We start from the raw sequence: 22,367 nt of genomic DNA on the forward strand, positions 1-22,367 counted from the left end.
ATGAAAAAAACCAAGTTGACTAATTCAAACACGAGATCATGATGTCCCTAAATCAAAAGATTGGTCTGTTCTTTATCAGCCAAGCCAATATCGAATAGAGGTGATCAAGTTTTTGAAGATAGAACCAAGAACCGGATCGAGAGGACCGGCCCCTAAAATTGGGAACTGGGGACTAGACTGATTGGTCCTAAGACCCAGAACCAACCGGACCGATCCGTTCGATTCCGGTCCGGTCTGTGGAACTGGTGAAATTTTAAAGACTGAAGAGGGCGGCGTCTGACAAAAAAGAGAGCAACTCCATGGGGGTTAGATCATTTCCAACTCCATCCTCATCGCCCTCCTCAACTCGACTCCCACCAGACCAAGCTCGTTGAGAAGGCCTTCCTCCTCCAGACATTGGAGGATGCTGTCGTCTGCCATGGAGAGAGGGAAGGAGGCCTGAGAGCCAAGGGGGAAGAGCGAGCACAAGGAGCTGCTGTTCTTCGAAGAATTTTAAGAAAAAGAAAAAGAAAAGAGTTAGTTTGGTCCGATCTGGGCGGTTCCACCCCTGAAACCTGAAACTGGGAACCGGACCAAAAATCAATGGTTCCATTTTTATGAACCGAACCTGCCCCTCTAGGAATCGCCTAGAACTGGCTGGTTAGGTCCGGTCCGGGTGGTTCCCGGTCCGGACAGGCTTCGTTGCTCACCCCTAATAATGAACCTAATCAAGATTGAGCGGAGAGAACAAATACAACAGGAGGTTAACCCTTGATGCAGCAAATAGTTTCTTCTTCTCAATTTGCTTCTCTCACAAAAGTGATCACCCATTAGAAGAGAGGGCAAGAAATAGCGAAATCCCCATCTAGTACTGCATTTTGATTCACGCTATTGTCTACTTTTTCATTTTCTCATGTGGCCTATCAATCTTCTCCATTTAATTATATCAGCAGTTCTTTATAGGGAGTGCATTTCCACTGACCTGATTACTAGAGAGAGCTCTATCAGAGATGTCGATGTGTTGATCTCCAGTGGTGGAGATTTTGCTCTTGGCTTCTTTAGCCCTGGCAATTCTAGCCATAGGTACTTAGGGTTATGGTACAATAAAATTCCCGAGAAAACGGTGGTGTGGGTCGCCAACCGGGACAACCCCGTCAAAGATACTTCGGGACATCTCAGTATCGACAATCTGGGGAATCTCGTACTCTACGACACAAAGAGAAGAATCTTTGTTTGGGGCAGCAATCTTTCGTTATCGTCAGTGGCAACTGAGTGCGTAGCTCAACTTTTGGATTCGGGTAATCTTGTTCTGTTTCAGGATAGCAAGAAAAGTTCAATCCTATGGCAGAGTTTTGACCATCCGACCAATACTTTTCTCCCCTCCATGAAACTCGGGCTCAACCGCACCAGTGGCCTAAATAGAATCCTTACATCTTGGAAGTCTCAGGATGACCCCGGAACAGGAACGACTTATTTAATGATCAACCCCAATGGTTTTCCGCACTTAACCTTGTTCAAAAATAAGGTCCCGTTGTGGCAACCGTGCCCCTGGATCGGCGTATGGAGTATGATCTCATGGTTCAACTTTATTTTCGTAATTGATGCCAATGAGGTCGTCCAGACGTCAAATGTAATTAACTCGTCGATCTTTGTGAGGGCAGTGGTTCAAGAGTCCGGAAGCATGCAACTGTTCAGGTGGGCCGAAAATAAGAGCGAGTGGGTCAATCTTTTCACCAAACCAGTGGCCCAATGTGACTTCTATGGGTATTGTGGTGCCAATGGAAACTGTTATTCTGATATTGCGTGCAAGTGCCTACCCGGGTTTACCCCTAAGTCCCCGAACGATTGGAGCATGAGAGACAGTTCAGGTGGGTGCATCAGGAAGAATCAAGAATCAGTTTGCCGGAATGGTGAAGGGTTCGTAAAAGTAGCTGATGTAAAAGTGCCAGACACTTCAGCCGCATCTTTTGATATGAATATGACTTTGAGGGAGTGCGAAAGTGAATGCATGAGGAATTGTTCATGCACGGCCTATGCAGATGCAGATTTTACGAGAGGAGGAAGAGGATGCTTGATGTGGTATGGAGACTTGATGGATACAAGAGAGGTCCCAGGTCTAGGACGAGACTTATACGTGCGCGTGGATGCACTTGTATTGGGTAATCCTAAAAGGGAAAATCAGTTAACATTCTAATTTGCTTAAATTTTTGTCACTGCTATTATGTGATTGCAGTCGCACAATCTCATATGATAGATCGACTAAAAGTTTCTCCTCTCAGCTGAGTTTCAGAAGAATGGATTTCTTTCGAGGAAAAAGGTGTTAGCCACCTCGATAGGGTTAGTTTCTGCTGCAGCAATAATCTCTCTTGCGGTATCTATTGTGCTCGTGAAAAAGAAAAGAAAAGGTAAGAATAATCTGCATTTTTCTCATATGTCCACACTACAGACCCTTCTTTTGCCTCTTTTAAAACCAGATATATACATGTGTCGCACTAAACTTCTGGCGCTTTTAGCTACTTGAGGATTTGGGTCTTATGAAGCCACAGACGCTTGTCAGGACAAATGACAATTAGTCTTGAGTCATACTGTTTCAAAGTTCCTTTGTGTGACAGGCTCTGAGGTTGGCAAGGAGCTAGAAGGAACAACAGAAGATCAAGAATTACCTCTTTTAGATATCACCACAATTAAAGCTGCCACAGACAATTTCGCCTCAACGAACAAGCTTGGACAAGGAGGATTCGGTCCAGTCTACAAGGTACTATACCATGTCCTAACACTAAACTCATTTAATCTCCCTTTCTGCTTTAGTCTCAGTTGTCCAAGATGGTTGACGTATGAGGTCAACAATTGGGTTTCCTTAAGAAAGCCTGAACTGAGAAACAAGGTAACAAAGTAGTTTTCATGGATATGTCTTAAGGCAAGACGATATTTCAGGGGCGGTTGGCCAGTGGACAGGAAGTAGCTGTGAAGAGATTATCGAAGAGTTCAGGACAAGGGTGTCAAGAATTCAAGAACGAAGTGATGCTTATAGCCAAACTCCAACACAGGAATCTCGTGAGGCTTTTGAGCTGTTGCATCAGTCTAGACGAGAGGATGTTAATCTACGAGTACTTGCCTAACAAAAGTTTGGATTGCTTCATTTTCAGTATGGCCTTTCCTTCTTTTTCCTCTTCATGTTAATCTAATTGTTGAAATGCCTCACCATTGGCATCGATTTCATGACATAACGGTCGGTGAATTCTTTTTTCCGGCTTTGGGTCACAGATGAAGCAAAAAGGACAACCCTTGATTGGAACCAACGTTTCAAAATTATTCTTGGAATTGCCCGAGGAGTTTTATATCTTCACCAAGATTCAAGACATAGAATCATACATCGAGACCTCAAAGCTAGCAATGTCCTACTTGATGCCGCAATGAATCCAAAAATTTCCGATTTTGGGATGGCTAAGATGTTTGCAGAAGACCAGATCCAAGCAAATACAAACAAGGTGGTCGGAACATAGTAAGTTATTTAATACTGCTTACCCTTGTCATCCAAGCACTCCATAAGGGAGAGATACAAACTAATTAGATGCCCTGATATTTTCATGTTGTCCAATTTTTTGTAGTGGTTATATGTCTCCAGAATACGCAATGCAAGGATTATACTCAACCAAGTCTGATGTTTTCAGCTTTGGTGTCATATTACTAGAAATAGTCAGTGGCAAGAGGAACACTGATTTCTACAGTGACAGTGGATGTCTGAATCTCATTGCACATGTAAGGACATAGGATGAAAAATTCCTTCGCCCAATTTACCTTCTACTGCTTCTTGAAATCAAATTTCATTGCTTAATCTCTCTAAGATGTTGTTACCTTCAACTTTTGTAGGTTTGGAACTTATGGAAAGAAGGAATATCCTCCGAAATAGTTGATTCATTGATGGCCCAACCCTATAACACTCGTCAGGTTTCAAGAAGCATCCAAATCGGCTTACTGTGCGTACAAGAACGTGCAGCACACCGGCCAAACATGATGGACATTGTCTTCATGTTGGGTAATGAGGCAGCTCTTGCCTCTCCTGATAAGCCTGCATTCATTCTGAAAGGAAGCGGCAACATTCTTGACCTTCCACCCATTGCTGGAGCTTCTGCGAACGAGGTAACCATAACTGAGCTTGATGGTCGATAATTGTACTTGATGTGACCATCGTTTTATCATCCTACCTTTCCAGTCAGATAAAGGCCACAAAACGCTCGAACCACCTTTAAGAAAAGGGTCCCTATACTGGATCGACAGAGGTTCCCATGTAGCCAAGAAAAAAAAATACTAGGAATGCTCCTCAGATGCTAAGAAGTTGCCAGGTCAGTATTGTAACTTCTGCTAAAAAGGAGTTCAACTATTCTAGGCAACAAGAGGAGTCAAATACTTGTGTCAACAGATTAGACATTAGTGATAGGAGATGCTGGTGATGAAAGATTCAAATGAGTTTCATAATTTGTTCGGATTTAGTGCTTGTTTGAACAATTACATCGTACTGGTACTAGCTCATTTTGATCCAAAGAACGATTCCATCATTCCGTGCCCAAACAAATGGACCGTTTATACCTTGTAAACCTCAATATCGATAACCTATTTTTATCTACATTGCGCAAATAACCCCAATCCTAGCTTCAGGCTAGACAGATTCTAAAGCGCGTGAATTACATGCATGAACGCTCACCTTCAGTAATAAGAAAATAGCTAGCACAGTTACTCATCTATTTGGCAATATTGAAGAAAGGGAAAAGTATCAAAATAGTCCTAAACTTTTTGTATCGGTACCAATTCAGTCCTAAACTTTTTAATTGGATCAATTTAATACTAAACATTTTCATATTGGTACAAATTCAGTATATCTGGCTAATTTAAGCCGGAAATTGATGACATGGCGGCGACGGTCTTATGTGGCGCCACATGAACAAATTTTATAATTTTTTAATATTTTTCAGATTTTAAAAAAAATTTCATTTTTTCCTTTTTTTTTTTTTTTTTTTACTCCTTACCCCTTGGCCAGCGAGGTCACCAACTAGTTAACCATCGCCGGCCATAGGCTGGTCGAGGCAAGGGGCCCCACACCCTCACCGGCCACTAGCAAGGGCCACCGCACCCTCACCAGCCACAAGCGAGGGTGTCAGCCCCCGCCCAGATCTTGGCAAGGGCCAAAACCCTCGCCCGTTGGCCAGCGAGGGCATCTGTGCCCTCGTCAGCCACAGGCGAGGGTGCAGCAACCCTTGCTCGTGGTGGGCGAGGGCCGCCACACCCTCGCTTGCCACGAGCTAGGGTTGCTACGCCCTCACCTGGATTTGGGCAAGGGCCGACACCCTCACTTGTGGTCAACAAGGGCGTAGTGGCCCTCGCCAGTGGCTGGGGAGGCCCCGGGGCCCCTTGCCCCGGCCCCCGACTAGCTTGTGGTTTGCAATGGTCGGATGGCCGACGACCTCATCAGCCAAGGGGTAAGGAGAAAAGATAAAAAAAAGAAAAAAAAAAAATAATAATTTAAAAAATCTGAAAAAAAAAATATAAACAAATTATAAAATTTGTTCACGTGGCGCCACATAAGACAATGAGCGGCCACATCAGCAATTTCTGACTTAAATTAGTTAGATGGACTGAATTGGTATCAATGTGAAAATGTTTAGGACTAAATTGGTCCAATTAAAAAGTTTAGGATTAAATTGGTATCAATACAAAATGTTTAGAACTATTTTGGTACTTTTCCCATTGAAGAAATAGCATTCTCACCTTTTAGTCCTTTGCCTCGTGCGACTCGAGGTGCTTATAGATTTTCTCATGAAGACACTGGTACTCAGATTCCGCGAGAAATAAAAATTGTATGCGATTGATTGAGACAACTGTACAAATATAAAGGGGTAAAAATGCAGTACACTCTAACGGGAGGGTGTGCCTTCCAAATGCTTTACTGTTAGCAAATTCGTGTCAAATCGTGTGAAAATAGGTCCCAAGACCGATTAGATCGTTTCAGATAAATTTATAGTTATTGTACTTGCAAGCTTACCAATAGGAAACAAGGCTTTAGTGAATCCCGTGGAACTTGTTTTAATGATTGAAGGAATGGCCTTGATGTGTTGTTCAAGAATACGATACGGATTCGATTTCTCGTGTATTAACAAATGCAAATGAAAGAAAAGAGTTTTTTAATGAATTTTTTTTTTTTATATAAGGCAAAGACATGGGCTAATGGGCTTGTGCTCTTTTTTGTGAACACAGTAATCTTAAAAAAATTTAACCCAAGGATGTAGCTAAACACACCTGAGTACTAAACCAAAGCCGCCGAGTACTTTATGCTTTGCGTCACATAGCTATTTAGTGAATGTATTATGTTTACTAAGTTGAATTTGAACCGTTAGATTTTAGAATTGATTGTGTGATAATCTTTAATATACTGTAAAATAATAGTTTATTCTAAATCACAAATAATTATAAATTGTTGTGGGACGCATTTTTTAAAAATTTGTCACTCACAATAGAGTGTTATTCTCACGGTGTCTCAAAAACTGTTATGCTAACAAAGCCCGTTAGATTTTATGGATTCGCATGGGACTCGTATATGTACTCCACATGCGTAGGACGAATATGACATAACGAGCCAAATGGGAGCTACAACATTAACATACAACAAAGATGCCAAAATCACCCTCCATATATGAAAATTAATGATGAAAGAGTGGGGTGGGGGAGGGAGGGAGGGAGTAATATTTTTCTTTTGCACGTGAAAAAAAAAATTAATTTACACAAATTAGTTGAGACAGTGTTATACATGCAGCATCAGAATTTTTAGAAATATTTACACTGCCATTTTATACTATTGAATTCCTAAAGTAAAATCCCATTTGGAGTCATGCAGATCCTCCTCGAGCATAATTAAAAAAAAAATGTGTTTGGAACGAGACCTAATGGATCAGATTCAAAGGTACAAAGAGAAAGATAAAACCCTTTTTTCAAGAAACAAGCTTGCCGTAGAAGCTACAAACTCAGCGTTGTTATGCCACTGATTAGCCAAGACAAAGTAAAGGCAAAGTCTCTCCCAACAAAGCATATATAATTGTAGCTGCTTGGACAGCGACTTTGAGTCCTACTTTATTTAACACGACAATGATACCAAGATGCTGTTTCTTTCCCCCCTTTTCATTATTCTTTCTATAAATCATCTTTTCATTTAATTAGACTAGGAAAAAAAGTAACATTCTCTTAAAATGCATCGATATTAGGTTGAATTCCAATTCTGACCTAAACTCTTTTTCTCTCATAAAAAACTATCAATTTTAGGATGGGTCCCTATTCTGAACGAACTTTTATTCGTCTTATAAAAAATAACAACTTTGCGATGGATTTCAGTTCAATTGGCATCCAAATCCGGCTCTCATTAAGTGGAAACACACATAGAGGGAGTGTGTGTATGTGTGTAAAAATTTAGAATGAAGTGTCGCATTTTTAGTGGCATCAATAGATGGTAACTTGATGGTGGCTAAAATTTGTAAGATCTAAAGTTGATGTTCATGACCTGATCGAAAGTTGATGTAAGGGAACTATGAAAAAAGAAAAAGAAAGAATTGAATTCCGTGAATTGCACTACTCGGAAGAGAAAAGAAATACTGATCCCGATGCTTTAGACAGTAATTAATTGTATAAAAATGATAGGTCGTTTAATTCCAAAAGTCACCCCAAAAAGAGGGGGGTGGGGATGATGATAAAGCTGGCGCCGGAAGATTCTAATAAATAAGATATTTTAATAATTATTTGATGTTCATTATTCATGATTAGTCACTTGTCAGTTGTCTCATTTGAGTCTTCTATTTTAAGCTTCTTCATGGACTTAAAGTGTTTGCTCGTATGTCTAATCTTTGGCAATCTGTATTATATGCATCAATTAGATTTATTTATGATAGGCCCATGTAAAACAAAGAATAAAATCCCCAGAAGCATCGTTAATTGCACCAACATGTGCAAGCAGTCAGTTTCAATGAGACAACACTTACGTTGACAAACAATGATCGGAGAATAAAAATACACTTATAGATTAGAGGCGTTATTTCAACCCCATTTACTATTAAAATCACCCCTTTGTAGGTAGTGGGCCAAAATAACCTTAAATTAAAATTTAAACTTTTTAACTGTCTCTCTTTATTTCTTCGTGGCAATATTTCACTATCCCAACGTCATTAAGTTGAGATCTTTTGTTGCAACTTGAAGTATTTTTTTTTTCTTTGGCTCGACCAAAATGAGCAAAGATGCGCATAAGAGAACATGGCTCCTGAAATAATTTTCAAACTCTCTTGATACCTCAAAGCTTCAAGTAGACTCATCCTTGCCCCTAACCCATGCCGAGCCCACCATCGCATGCTGCCACCATCTTGACTCTCACACGGTCACTGCACGCATCATGCTTCGGATCTAAGGGAGAATAGCAATCGTCGTGTTGTAATCGTAGAGGCGAGGAGAAGAGTGGTCATGCTGTGACGATAGAGGCGAGTGATCAAAGCGTGAATTTTGCAGTGGTGACGGCATGTGAAAGTCGGGGATGGTCGTGCCATGCAGTGGTGGGCTCGACATGGCGATAGGGGCGAGGACAAGTCTGTTTGAAGCTTTGATTTATCAAGAGTCTCGTAATTGTTTTAGGAAACTCTTTTATGCTCTTCTCTACTCATCTGGGAGGAGCAAAGAGAGAAACATCAGTGCTCACCTGAATGATAAGTTTGGTGTAGTTGTAGCTAAACTGTAACCGTGTTAATCTGTAGTCGTACTGTGAAATGCTCTATATAATAAGTTTAGTAATACAGTTTTTAAAATTACAGCACCTCAAAGGTCAAAGAGGCAACTTCATAAAAATTGCTATAACTTTAGAGATTTTGTAATTGTTGAGGTGTACGTTTACCAAACAATTTGAAAGGTACAACACCCTTTTTCACAACTTAAGCTGCAAAGAGAAATCTGTACCAAATAGTCTCTAAATAATTCAACTAAAATATATTACCAAGTGAACATTGGAACTTGCCTTGAAAGTGTAACGACTCAGCCCAATGAGAGTGGGAAATGGTCGCCGGAAGAATGATCACTAGGGTAGAGGGCCTAGATAAAGAGCAACTCATGACAATCTTATAGGATAGTGAAGGGAGCAAAAATGAATCCATCTATCATGAAACGGAAGGAGAACGATTATGAGATATAAATGGAAAAAGTGAAATTAACTTATGGAGGTGTCTTTTAGCATAATGGCAATACTTAACTTTGGAAGTTCAAAATTAAGTGTGTTCAAGTGGGAGCACTCCTAGGATGAGTGACCAACTGGAAAAGTGTTTACCTGAACGCCAAAAGACAAAATCATGAGACTTAATATGGGATAAGCCAAAGTAAATAATACCCCAATTGAGTTAATTTAGGGATGTCATAATATGGTATTAGAGTGGAACCCCCTCTTGTAGGTGTATGGTTCAAGGGCAAGTCACGCAGAAGCTAGTGGACCTATAATGACCCAATCCGACAAAAACGAGGAGTGGTCACCAGAGCTGGAGGATAAGGAACAACTCTTGGTAGGTTTCTAGGATGGCAAAGAGGGTAAGAATGAACTAAAGTATGCATTGATCAGGGATGGCACGATATGGTCTGAAAGCGAGACCCCCTCTTATGGGTGTATGGTTTAGCAACGAACCATGCAAAAGCTAGTGGGCTTATAACAACCTGGTTTAACGAGGGCCAAGAATGGTCGATGGGGTTAGAGGATTTGGAAAAGGAGCAACTCCTAATAGTCTTTTAGGATAGTAAAAGGGGCATAAATGAACCAAACTGTGCACCAAATAAGGAAGAGGGATTTAGAGATATATATATGTGAAAACTAGAATTAATTCACCGAGACGACTTTTGACGTAAGGGCAATTCTTAACTCCAAAGTTAAGTGTGCTCAGGTGGGAACACCCACAAGATGGGAGACCTCTTGAGAAGGTATTTACTTATACACCAAAGGACAAAATCATGAGGCTTGACATAGGACAAGCCAAAACGGAAAATATTCAAGTGAGATAATTTAAGAATGTCACATAAAGTACGTTCTTTTTATGGTTGGAGGCATATTATCACATCATTGCTCTAAAGAAATTAGTGTAGGGAAAAACCCTTTCTAATACATAGTAAGGGTGTTTTTGTTTGAATGAAAAAAAAAATCCGCAAATTAGTTTTCCGCACTTTCATATATTTAGTTTACTAAAAATAATTAGTCAACAGAAAATCATTTCTGGTCAAAGAAAATGAGTATGTTTAAAGTAAGGTGAAAGAATTTCCTATCTGATGTAGGAATAACAATTTCCTTAAAAATGATTTCCACAAAAATATTTTCCTTTATATCGTAAGTATCCATCACCTTATAAAGTAGTTGTAGTCCTAAAGCCAGGTCGATTTTGGGTTTTTCAAAAATGCCCTTTTTATTTGAATTCTTTGTCCTGTATTATTTTTATAATTTTGTAGGGATATATTCACTATAAGTTCTAAAACTTGTCACGAATGTATAATTGAGTTCTAAAATTTATAAAAAGTGTAATTAAGTCTTAAAATTTATTAAATTTGTACAATCAAGTTCTTAAGTTAATATTGTCAATTTGACCAACGAAAATTACTAACGTGGCTTTTTTTGATATTTTCTCTCTCCTATGTGGTGATGTTGCGACTGAAACATGAAATAGTAGGCTAAAACAATGTTGTTTTAGATTTAATTCTAGTTTTTCCGCCCTTGTTGTTGGCCACCCCATCACCAGAAAGGGTTTTGACGAGGGCTCGGCAAGCACCAACGGGGGTCGTCGAGGCCTCAACCAAGGCTGACAACCCTTGCCGATGGCAAACGAGGGCCCGGCAACCCTCACCCAAGGCGAGGGTCATAGCCCTCCACCTAGATCTAGGTGAGGGTCACTAGCCTTGCCTAGCTGTGGTGGCCCTCAGCAAGAATCGCTAGATCGTTTTGAGACCAAATCTGGGTGGAGGGCCATGACCCTCGCCTAGATCTAAGCAAGGGTCGGCGAGTCCTCACCTGCCATTGGCATGGGTCATCGACCCTAGCCAAGGCCCTAGTGACCCCTACTGGCCCTTTCCAGCAAGGGGGACGGCATCAACAAGGGTCTACCACCCTTGCCCATAGCTTCATTTTTTCTCCTTATATTTTTATTTTTTTGAAACACTTTTTATTTTATTTAATTAATATTTTGGTTAAATAAATTAGGACTTAAGCTACGTTATCGTCACGTAGGAGAGAGAAAATAGTAAAAGAAGCCATGTTAGCATTTTCTATTATTTTAAATGGACGGAGTTAATGAAATGACTCAATTGTACCAATTTAATAAGTTTTAGGACTTGAATGAAAATGAATTCTCTAACTTAAAACTGAAAAAGGGATAACATTTTCTTAGAAAATGATGAAGTTTTCTCCGAAACAAACACACATTTGATGAATTGATCCCCATTCGATGTGTCCCTCTGGGGATGTTCATGATATAATAATATTTCGTGACATCAAAGCGAAGCTTATTCAATGAGACTTAGTTTCGCCCGTTTACCTTTTGTAGCGGGTCTCGATGGTCTCGATGTTCACAGTTGTAATCTTATATTTCTTAGATTGTCACGCTGTAAGATTCTGACAAATGCACGGTGCCCAAAAGAAAATGGTACATATAGAAGGACGATCAAATGAAATCTAAGACGTTAAAATCTCACGTGTCTACAATAATTTCCCAGTTGCCTATAACTCGACTAGACGCGGATGTAACGTTTTATTGGGATGTTATCTCATTGTGATGCTTCCAATGCTCCATCAAAACCACACTTTGCATGCTTCTCACGTTAAAATGCGCAAAAAGATATGTACAAGCGCATGCTTCTCATTGTTATTTCTCATATTATCAAGAAACCCTAAAAAGTAAGGCAGCAGTGGCCCGTCCTATGACTCCCACCATCACATTCCAGACAATTATAGAGTTAATTTAATGTCCGCAGTTCACTCCTGATTATCTTGAACTGAACATTTGAATATGCAATCATATGGTGGCTCCATCTCATCTTCTTAGTTTTTCAAATGAAACCGATTAATTAAAGGCGGTACCAAAGACAATTGCACAAAAGATGTGAGTAGGAACAAAATAGAGGCACATCAATAGACCCCATTTCCTGCTTAAATTCAGCTTCCCACTACGAACATTTGATTAAAGCCAATAATATTAACAACTGAAATATTCTAATTTCTTTTGCAATAAAGGTCAGCTTTTCTGGTTGAAATCTAACACCTGTTCCTGTTCCTAACCACAACTTTTTTCAGCAATATTCCCCTCCTCCTCCTCCTCCTCCTCCTCCTTTTGCTTCTTCTTGCTCTCCAATGGTTGCTAATCATTTCGTGCCTCCCATCATTCTCCTCTTTTTTTGTGGACCATCACTGTCTCTTTATTATCTCTCTCTCCCTCTCTCTCTCTTCGGTTATGTATCTTTTTTGCACATTTGTTTTTGCTTGTTTAGCTTTTTCTTTGTTTATGTTGTTGTGGGGTTTCCCGTATTGGTAGAGCCAAACAAAAGCAATGCAGCTTCTCTGTCTTTACTAAAACTGAAGTTTATGTATACACATCTTTTTCGAACCCTTCTTTTTTGTCGGGGTTGGGGTCAGATTCTTCCTTGTTGGTCTGTTGAGTCAGCTACCCATGTAACGAGTCAACTCGGTGCTTGCCTTTCTCTTCTCTCTCTATCTCTATCTGAAACTTCCTCCGAATGTTGGAGTCCAAAAATCAACCGGGGTCTCATGAGACACTGGGAATGTGCTTGAGATTGGCACTAAGCATAGCCCTCGGCTCTTCAGGTCTTGCTTTGGCCCTTCTGATGCATAATCTTTCGGTTTATCACAACCCTGCAAAAACCATATAATATGCATCTGTGTTACTTCATGGAACTATTCATTTACTCCATGGTCTGATAAATCTTTTGAAGAATTGAATGATCAGACGAGAATAAAGATAGCGTTTTAACCCCCACAATGGAAGGGAATGGCAAAGGACCCGATCGAACTATTTTAAATTCCTCCATGGTCATCCAAATTAATCAACTATTTGGAACAATAGAGAGGACAAAACGTGGCAGAAGAAAAGCTTTTCGAAACCTGTGGCACCCCTATTAAATATTGTGCAACTTATTTGGGCATAGGTACTGTACACCAGACTAGATAATAGAAAGCTCACAAAGAAATTAATGTGAAATTTAATTATCCTTGCTAATTTACCTGTTGATGTTGAATGGAAGCTCCATTTCTCATGTATGGAGTACTCAAAACCTGAAAGTACAGACACAAAGGACCAACCATCAACATTACTTGGCTTCGAATGTATTTTTGTCAAAGCTCCATGTCCAGTTTAAGATTAACTTCTAAAACACATGAAAGGAAAAGGGGTTACTGTACTTACATGGACTTGATCATGTAAGAACTTGATGTATTCGATGGCTTCATGAAGAACAGATGCCGTATCAGTCTGCACATTCAATGAAACATCAACTTTTTTTCCAGCTTAACGTACTTAACCAAGAATAAAAATTCAGCAAAAACAATTAAAAACAAAAAGTGGGGGAAAAATCCAATAATTCACCTTTCCAAAAGGTGAAACCAACTGCTGCAACGCAGTGATTCGGTCCCCTAGCTTCTCTTTCCGAACCTGATAACAAAATGCGATAGTAACTGGTTACCTCCTCTTCACTTTCTCGTGCCAACAAGTTGCAGAAATCTTTCCCCATAAATGAAAAAGACATCACTTGCAAGCTTGGCTGCTCCTCCAAGAATAAGAACTTCAAAAATCAAGAAAATTATCATCTCACCTTAAAAGTCGGCAACGGTGACGGGGTTTCAATTCTAGGCCTTTTGAACCCGGGTTCGGTAGAGCTGGATTTCTTTACAGCGGAATTCACTTCCCTTGAATCATCGCAATTTCGCTACATGATCGGAAAATCGCTCTAGCCGTAAATATAAAACCTACTGAAGAGTATATAACTTAAAAAACTTCCGGATCAAATGGGTAAAGATCTGTACCTTGGTGTTTGGTGTAGCACAGCTTGGTTTTTTATCATATATCGTAGGAGGTGACGCGGTGGTCCAATCCAAGCTGTTCATTGGCGTCGGACCCATGGCGATGTCAGACACCGGCAACCTATTAGGTTGGCGATTCACCGACGATGGTTTCAAGAGGGACGACAGTTTGGCAAAAGAAGGGGGCGATTGATCATTGGAGTTCATGGTTTGAGAGAAGTTGTTCACCGACCGTGCTGCGGTGGTGAGGAGGGATTGATGTTGGGGTTGAAAATCCGAGGGCTCGTCAAGTAAGCTTTGTATCAAAGGGAATCCATACAACCCCCCACCGGACAGTCCTGATCCAACTGCAAACTCGGCTGAGAAACCCTCACAGGTGGCCGCGGTGGTCGAGCTAGTTGTGATGGAAGTCAGTTCAGATTGGTCCGAAGAGAATTCTTGATTTATTTGCTTAAACCCATTCATGGAGGAATCTTCAACCACACAACTTGAATAGCTTTTGGGGCTCCAATCCTTCTGGATTCTTGAACTCATTTCTTCGTTCAATATTGAACCATAACTGCTCTGAGCAAATTTTCCACCACCACCACTGCGAAATGGTCACAAATTATAACACAAGTTCTTTCTATTAGTTGAATCCAAGTTGGCCAACGCTTGAATAGTTATGAGCTAAATCAATAGGAAAGAACATGCTTGTGTTGACTCATATGTCAATCTAATAATGGTATGGTTGAAATCAAACGATCTCATGAGATAACTTTCATTACAAATTCGACTCTACTTAGTGGAAATCTAAAAAAGCATCATGACAAGAAGATAAACTTACAGTAAAGCTTGGTTCCAATCTGGCGTCGCCGGCAACGAAATCCCGAATCCTGTGCCCAGCAAGTCAGGGACGACCAGTTCGCTTCTGCCGCAGCCACGCACGGCGCTCCGCGGCTGAGCCTTGTAGTGGTTGTTCTCGAAGACCATGGAGCTATCGGAGAGCGAGAAATCATTGTGCTCGGAAGACCTCGCTTTGTTGCTCATTGCCATGTCGGCTGCCGTCCAACCAAACCCTCCCCCATCGTTGGCCGCCGCCAAGCATATTGATGCACCACCTGCGAAAGGCATGCCCCTGAGTGAGCTCCACCAGCTCTCGCCGCATATCCCGGCCTGGAAATTCTCTGCCATCGCCGAATTTACGTGATGAATATAGGACTAGGATATCGACTAACCCTTGTGGCTGTCTATATTGTTATTCCTTTTCGTCTCTCTCTCTCTCTCTCTCTCTCTCTCTCTTCTTGATTGTGTATGAGAATGAATTATGAGAAGGGTGAGGGACTATTTATATAAGAAGAGAACGGTGAGGAGATATGGTGAGAGTGCGGACATTGGAAGAGAAGAGACCGGAACCTGGTTGACATTTCAGGGGGACGATTGGACAAGTGAGAGATGGAATTTTTGAATCGGAACAATTTTTTTTTCTCCCTCCCCTTTAATTGTGCTAGCTTTCCATATTTTACTCTCTCTCTCTCTCTCTCTCTCTCTCTCTCTCTCTCTCTCTCTCTCTCTCTCACTTTTTTGGTTTGTACCTATCTCATTCTCCTGCTCAATTGTTTATTATAACTTCTTGACTATATTGTTAGAGCGGCTCATCCCATGTGTTTAGATGTGTACGGTCAATACTGTGCCCATTTAACTTTTATAGACACTCACTGTGCAAAGTTCGGCCCAATTTGACCATAGCTAAACAAGTACCTGCAATTACATAGAAATAGAAGTGTTGGATATCTCAATTGCCAAAATTTGACACATGTGGATATTTAAATGCCAAAACTTCCAAAAGGTATACTTATGTACAAAAATTAGAGAATAAAGAAACACTTAAGTGCTAACCATGAGAATTTCCGACCAAATTACTAATGTGGCATTTTCTAGTGGCATTTTTTTACTGACTTGGTAATTATTTAAAAAAATATCCACGTGACACTAACATGGCTAAATAAGCCTAAAGCAACGTTGTTTTGCCCTTAAATTTGATTTTTAAATTAAATTTAACTAAAAAACTAAATTATTAAAAAGAAAAAGGCAGCATTCAATGAGCACCTCCACAACTCGATCGTCATTGCTCCACCCTTTCTGAAAAGTACTAGCCACAGGTGGGGTGAGGGTTGCAAGTGTCATCGAGCCCCGGCCAACGACCTTGGCCAATCGCAGGCGAGAGCTTGCAATTCCTCACCCAGATCTAGGTCAAGGGGTTGCAACCCTCCCCTAGGTTCAGCAAGGGTCGTCTATTGTCCCCCAGTTCAGCCAAAGGCCATTGTTGGCTGGGGCAAGGTCACCGCCATAGCTAGCGGTGGCCCTTGGCCAATTGGGCAAGGGCCGACGACCTTCATCGAATCTAAGGGAGGGCTGCAACCCATTGCCTACGATTGGCCAAGGTCACCAGCCACTAGTCAAAGCCCGGCGACCTTGCCCAACCATCACCCCACCATTGCCAACCCTTTCTGATTATGATGGGGCAGAGGCAGCGGCTGCGACGAGGGTTGTAGAGGCCCTCGTTGAATGCTCCCTCTTTCTTCTTTTTTTTATTTTTTTTAATGAATATTTAATAAATTTGGGAATAAGACAATATCGTTTTGCACATTGATTGCTGAGTAGACATTCCGACAGGCTAAGTAGACCACTTTTATTATTAAAATAATGCCACATAAAATTTCCAACAAATCTCACTAGAATTGACACTTAAATATTCAATTTTTTTTTTAAAGCATTTAAGTGCCTACCCTGTCAAATTTGGACACTTTGAGTGTACTTTTGCCCAAAAATAAGATAAGAGAACTCGCATACGGTTTCACAATCTCTTCTTCTCTTCAAACAAAAAAGAAAAAGTCCATTTCTTGTGAGGATGGTTTCCTTTGGTCATGCGTGGCCTCGTCCTTCCTCTTTTGTGTCAGCCGTTGTTTAGGCCTTTGCTCGCTTAGGCTGCTCTTGCGTTGTTCTTTTGCATCCAGTGCCCTTCCACTCGTTTAGACACTTTGTCTTGTTGAGTGCCAGTTTTGTGGTGTCGGATCTTGTGTAAATATTGGTTCTAAGCTTTATAAATCATTACCTTTTACCAAAAAAAAAAAAAAAAAGTCCATTATTCCCAATGTGACAAGACTACTTCACTAAGACAGTCAAAAACTTAAATATATGATTGAGAAGCTAAATAGGATATTGAGAAAAATTTTAGATATGTAATTTGCTAACTTCAATACTGTTTTAGTTTGTCTTTCTTTGGCAACTATCTCTTGCACAGCACCACTTGACTTGGGGTGAGGAAAACATTACCCTTATTTTCTAGGCTCCGGCATTTGGATTGTTTAGAAAAATAAGCAAATAGAAAATTTTATCAAAGTCAACGAAAAACTTATGCTTAAATCAAGAAAAATAATTCTCTATTAAAAATTAGAGTTTCCAAACTACAACTATATATTACCACTTGGATCAGAGGCATTGACGTTTGGGTAAGGGAACCTCAACACTTGTGCTTGAGTCCTTGATGATCGAGCCTAGGTCCTAGAGGCTAGGCTTGAGTCTCTCAAGGTCAAGCCCAAGACCTCGATACCCGTGCCAAAGTACTTAGCTCATTCGCCCAAGTCACGAGTCCCTACACTCAAAACTATCAAGATCAAGCCCAATTCCGTGGAGGCTGGCTCGGTCTCTCAAGGTAAGGCTTGAGAACCTATTGCCCATGCTTGAGTCCCATGGGTCCTCGACAACCATGCACAGGTACCCGACTCTTGAACCCAAGTCACTAGTGCCCCAACCAAAGTCCATCGAGGCTAAGCCCGATTCCTTGGTGATCGAGTCTAGGCACATAGGGTTGGGCCCAAGTCCCTCAAGGTTAGGCCAAACTCAATGCCAATGGTCAGATCCCCGATGCATGTGCCTAGGTACTTAACTCCCACACCCAAGCCCAAGTTCCCAGTGCCCATGCTCGGGTTCCTAGCGGTTGGGCTTGAGAAAGCCTAAGACCTAAGCATGGGGATCTCGACAGCTGGGCCCAAGTCACTCAAGGCTAGGGCCTAGTCTTTAACACTAGGGTCAAGGTCCTTGACCCGACTCCCTCGAGGCTAGGCCCAATTCCTCACACCTGTGCTTAGGTCTTTAGTGGTCATGCCCAAGCTCTTGGGACCCAAATGGCCAAGACCGAATCCCTCGTGGTTGAGTCTAGGACCCTAATGCTCGTGCTTGAGAATCCCAAGGCTAGGCTTGGACCTGGGAACCCAAGTTTGAGTTCCATAAGAGAAAAAATTAATTTTTTTACAATATGTAAAGGTACTTAGGTTATGAAAATGTAATTTGAAAATCATTTCTTCAAATTTGGTGATATAGCATGTGTAGCCCTTATACCACACGAATGGTACATCTCTTCAGAAAAATTAAAGTAAATTTTCCTTTTCAATCGATAGAAAATAATTGTCAGTTTATTATTAGATTTCAACGAAATATCAGAGAATATTGTTGGTTTTTGAAAAGTAACTTCTTGAAAAATGTTTTCTAGAAATATCAAATTTTTCACACAAAAAAAAAAAAAAATGAAGCATTAACCTTATGTCTTCTCACTTGCGCAAGCCAAGAGTTTTATAACTTTGGTATTCTTTTCTATGTCATTTTATAAGTTCAAAATCTTGTACTTAGTGCCGACTTGTAGAATTCTTCAAATAACTTTAATGACAAGGACTTGCTTGAGCCATCTATATTGAGGGTTTTAAATTCATAGATTGCTTATTGCTTGTTCTTTGCAGTTCATATTTCCTTTTCTGTTTTTTATTTCACTTTCTAATTCCAAATTAACTCCCAAAAAATTCCTAATTACAGGGCAAAGTATGTTCCACTGTTTGGACCAGGTATAAAGAACAAAAGTCTACCATTTTGTGCTAAAGGGAAAGAGTAGGTTGGGAATTGAGGAGCTATTTATTTCAGGTCAACGCATCAACTTCAATCACTGTCAATAAGATAGTCAGCACTCATCATTAGGGCCAAGTTGGGAAGGAATATGTTAGGCTCAGCAAGTATTAGGCCAGTCCAATGTATTTCTATAATTAATATTAATCAATGACCTTGTTAGGCATAATAGTCCACTGACACTGGCGTCTGATTAGGATTAGTGTCAACTTAAAGAAACCGAATCACACTCTATTGTTGACTACTTATTCAAATTGCGGAGACCCCATAGATGAGTTAATCAAACTCTCGCTAACGAATTTATATATTATATTAGGTCCATCGACAATGAAGAAAGTATCAATTAATTTCCTCACACATAACTTATTTTGGTGATCAAACAAAGTAATATTGGTAAGATCAACAGTACTTGTGTGAAGAATATTATTTTAGAAAATCGGCGTATATAATATAGCCATCCACAGACAAAATTTAATTTAGAATGAGACTTGGGCTAATTACAAGCATGCCTAAAGAAAATATTAGGAGACATAATTTGCATACCCATTCTTGCACTTTTGGCTTTTGTTTCTCATTATTTTTATTGATGGAAACTTTGAGGATTGAGATAGTTGACCTCAAGGCATTAAAAACTAATAAGCAAGTTAGGTGAAGTGCAAATAAGCGCTGCTTTTTCCTGGAAGATGCAAGGAACAAGACACTCCATAGACTAAGTTTAACACTCCAAACTTTGACATACGCACACTCTTTTTCAACTCGAAGGAAATTTGTCAACGGTTGCCGTGTTGAAACATTCGAAACTAAAGTCATTGCTTGAAATTCTCACGAAATAGCTATAAGATATCATAGGATATCAAGGGGGAAGAAGGTCAATCTACACCCAATTCGTCTCAAAGAAAAAGTTAACATAGAGCCACCAACTTGATTGTGTCCATTTTGGCTATCATCTCTATTTTTTATTTTATTTTTGTTCTCATGCCTATTCTTATTAAGGCGACATCATAAGTCAGTTTAGAGCAGATTTAATCGATGGTCGGGTTGGACAGGTCAGGAAAAGTTGATCCCCAAAGCCCTTATTTGATGAGAGAACAGTAACAATTCGAACAATATTGAATTAACGCAGCAAAATAAAATAATCTCCCATTTTGTGTAAACTTAATAGGAATCGATATAGTAGAGTAAAATAAATAGAACACAAGACGATTTTTTTATGTGAAAAACCTCATCGATGTGAAGAGATCAAAAACTATAGGATCGAAATCCACCCGAAAATCTTCACTATCAACAAAATTGGGTGAACAATGTTCTTCTCTAGCAAATACTAGAGCTACAAAGTAGCAAAGATCTCAAGAACATAATTATTTGCAATACACATGAATTTCTCAAGAGATCAAAGATAAATCTAATAAAAAACACAGGTTTTGATCAATCCACGAAAAATCTGATGTAGGGAGCTTCAAATGAAAATCAAATGAAAATCAAACTGTTCAGATTTAAGAAGATTGCGCCATGAACATGTTGACAAAATTTCAGCTCAATTGGACCACGAATCGACCTCCGATGCCAGCTTGATGTAAATCAGACTTTACCTCAACCCCAGATTTTCTGCTTTCTCTTTTTCTCTTATTACTACATCTTTTTGCGGCTACTACTTTAAAGATAGTAATAAGCCATATTTCTCCATATAACTTATCATATGAGCTCAAGCCATTTTTGAGCTTGTAACTCATTGGGCTTCCTCCACATAAGAGTAAACTCAGCTAACATTATTTAGACCTAGGGGTGATCAGGTCTAGGGTGGGTAAGGTCTAGACCTAAACCCTATACCTAACCCTGTTATAACCGGTTCCTCTTTTCTGGACCATATATCCAACCCTGTTTGTATTGGACCCTGTACCCAACCCACCATGTTTTTCAGATCTGGTTCTAGAGTCAACCCTATTTCCACTGGAACCTGTTTTGCAATCTCCCGATATCCTATACGACTTTGAATTTTATATTAATATGTGAAAAAATAACGTAATCTTCCTAATTTGTATTGAAACATTAAACACTTGTAATAAATAAATACATGAACTTTTTGACTAAACAAAAAATTAAGGATCTACAAGGCTAATTATAATAAATAAAATCATAAGGCAAAGAATTAGCAACAAACATGGGTATAATATTAGTCTTATTCTCACAACTATTACATGAAGCTACTCACTTATGCAAGCATAAATCCTCCTACAAATGAGAAATTAGGCAAGCCAATCCATGTGATACGCAGCGACGAACATCGTCTGTCCATCTGACGGTGCGAGAGGGAGCCGGTGAGGGAGGGAAGCAAGTGAGGAAGAGAAATAACAAAGGAGGAGTGCCGTGCGTGTTTGAAAGAGCCAAGAGGAAAAACGTCATGTGAGCGGGGCAAGAATAGAAATCGAGGGTAAAAAAAAAAAAAAAAAAAGGTTTTGGACCTCTACTTACAAAACCGATCCGAGAACCGGTTCCAAAATCAGTCCAAGAACCGGTTTCCAGGTGGATAATCACTCGGAACCTGTTTCCGGACCGGTTTCAATAGGAACCGGTTCCCGACCCTATTTTTCGGGTGGGCCGGTCCAAGAACCGGGTATACCCGGTCTAGTTGCACACCCCTATTTATACCTATCCATTATTAAAAAATCATATTGCTTTATTCATAAAATGGTTGGGCCTCGCTGACTCAGGCGAACCTACGCGTGCCCAACGACAGGTCTACCTTAGAACGCCATACTTATTTCAGATCATCCGTGTGAGGAAACCACGCTAACTAGTAAGAAACACGATATCTTAAGTTCTTCAAGCTCCAAAATCCCGATCGCCTCATCGACTCTCGACTAATGCCACGGGATTTTTTAGCTTTTAAACTCGCGGACAAATCCTTCAACAGCCACACACCTGTTGCTAAACATTATCTAAATATTTGTTCATTTTCTTAACTTAACTCGTCACATCGTGGACCATCACCTAATATATATATATATATATATATATATATATATATATATGGCTGCGGAGAGATTGGTTGAATGATGCAATAGAGTATAAAATCTCATATCTCGCGGGTCAACTTTCTCTACCTCTTCCGTTGAAGACATCAGCCATCGAGAAGACGGATTGGGTAAGACCTAAAAGGGTCAATACCGACTTTTTATTGGGGTCAACTCGTTAATGTCCAATCTCGTCAGCCTAACATTCTATCTATCTGATTTTGAGAGGTCAGCACATAACAATTTTGAATTAACCTTTCTTTAAGGTGCATTTTTTTTTTTATTCCCCCCCTTAAATCAACGCGTTTTAATTTTTGTCGTAGTAGGAGTTGTATTAAATTATAATTGACTATCTAGAAGCCCAACTAGAA

At 40.1% G+C, this 22,367-nt stretch overlaps 2 protein-coding genes across 3 annotated transcripts; one reads left to right on the top strand and one right to left on the bottom strand.

The window, feature by feature from the left end:
• The first annotated feature begins 892 nt into the window (after positions 1-892).
• Positions 893-4,316, top strand: LOC104447401 (G-type lectin S-receptor-like serine/threonine-protein kinase RKS1). Its single transcript, XM_039313860.1, has 7 exons — positions 893-2,138; positions 2,259-2,350; positions 2,576-2,734; positions 2,914-3,124; positions 3,244-3,481; positions 3,588-3,738; positions 3,850-4,316. The coding sequence occupies exons 1-7, from the start codon at positions 893-895 to the stop codon at positions 4,147-4,149; spliced, it is 2,397 nt and encodes a 798-aa protein (XP_039169794.1). The 3' UTR covers positions 4,150-4,316.
• Positions 4,317-12,158: 7,842 nt separating this feature from the next.
• Positions 12,159-15,495, bottom strand: LOC104445486 (transcription factor bHLH112). 2 transcript variants are annotated; one of them, XM_039314106.1, is made up of 8 exons: positions 15,268-15,494; positions 14,877-15,150; positions 14,054-14,639; positions 13,843-13,956; positions 13,617-13,682; positions 13,437-13,502; positions 13,256-13,306; positions 12,159-12,886 (listed from the first exon to the last, which is right to left on the bottom strand). In XM_039314106.1, exons 2-8 carry the CDS (start codon positions 15,083-15,085, stop codon positions 12,731-12,733), a joined length of 1,248 nt encoding a protein of 415 aa, XP_039170040.1. In that variant the 5' UTR covers positions 15,086-15,150; positions 15,268-15,494; the 3' UTR covers positions 12,159-12,730. The 2 variants fall into 2 exon arrangements, with proteins under 2 accessions (XP_039170040.1, XP_010057695.2); XM_010059393.3 differs by having other exon boundaries at positions 14,877-15,495.
• Positions 15,496-22,367: the final 6,872 nt, after the last annotated feature.

This window comes from Eucalyptus grandis, chromosome 5, assembly GCF_016545825.1.
Source record: "Eucalyptus grandis isolate ANBG69807.140 chromosome 5, ASM1654582v1, whole genome shotgun sequence".
Taxonomy (NCBI): domain Eukaryota; kingdom Viridiplantae; phylum Streptophyta; class Magnoliopsida; order Myrtales; family Myrtaceae; genus Eucalyptus; species Eucalyptus grandis.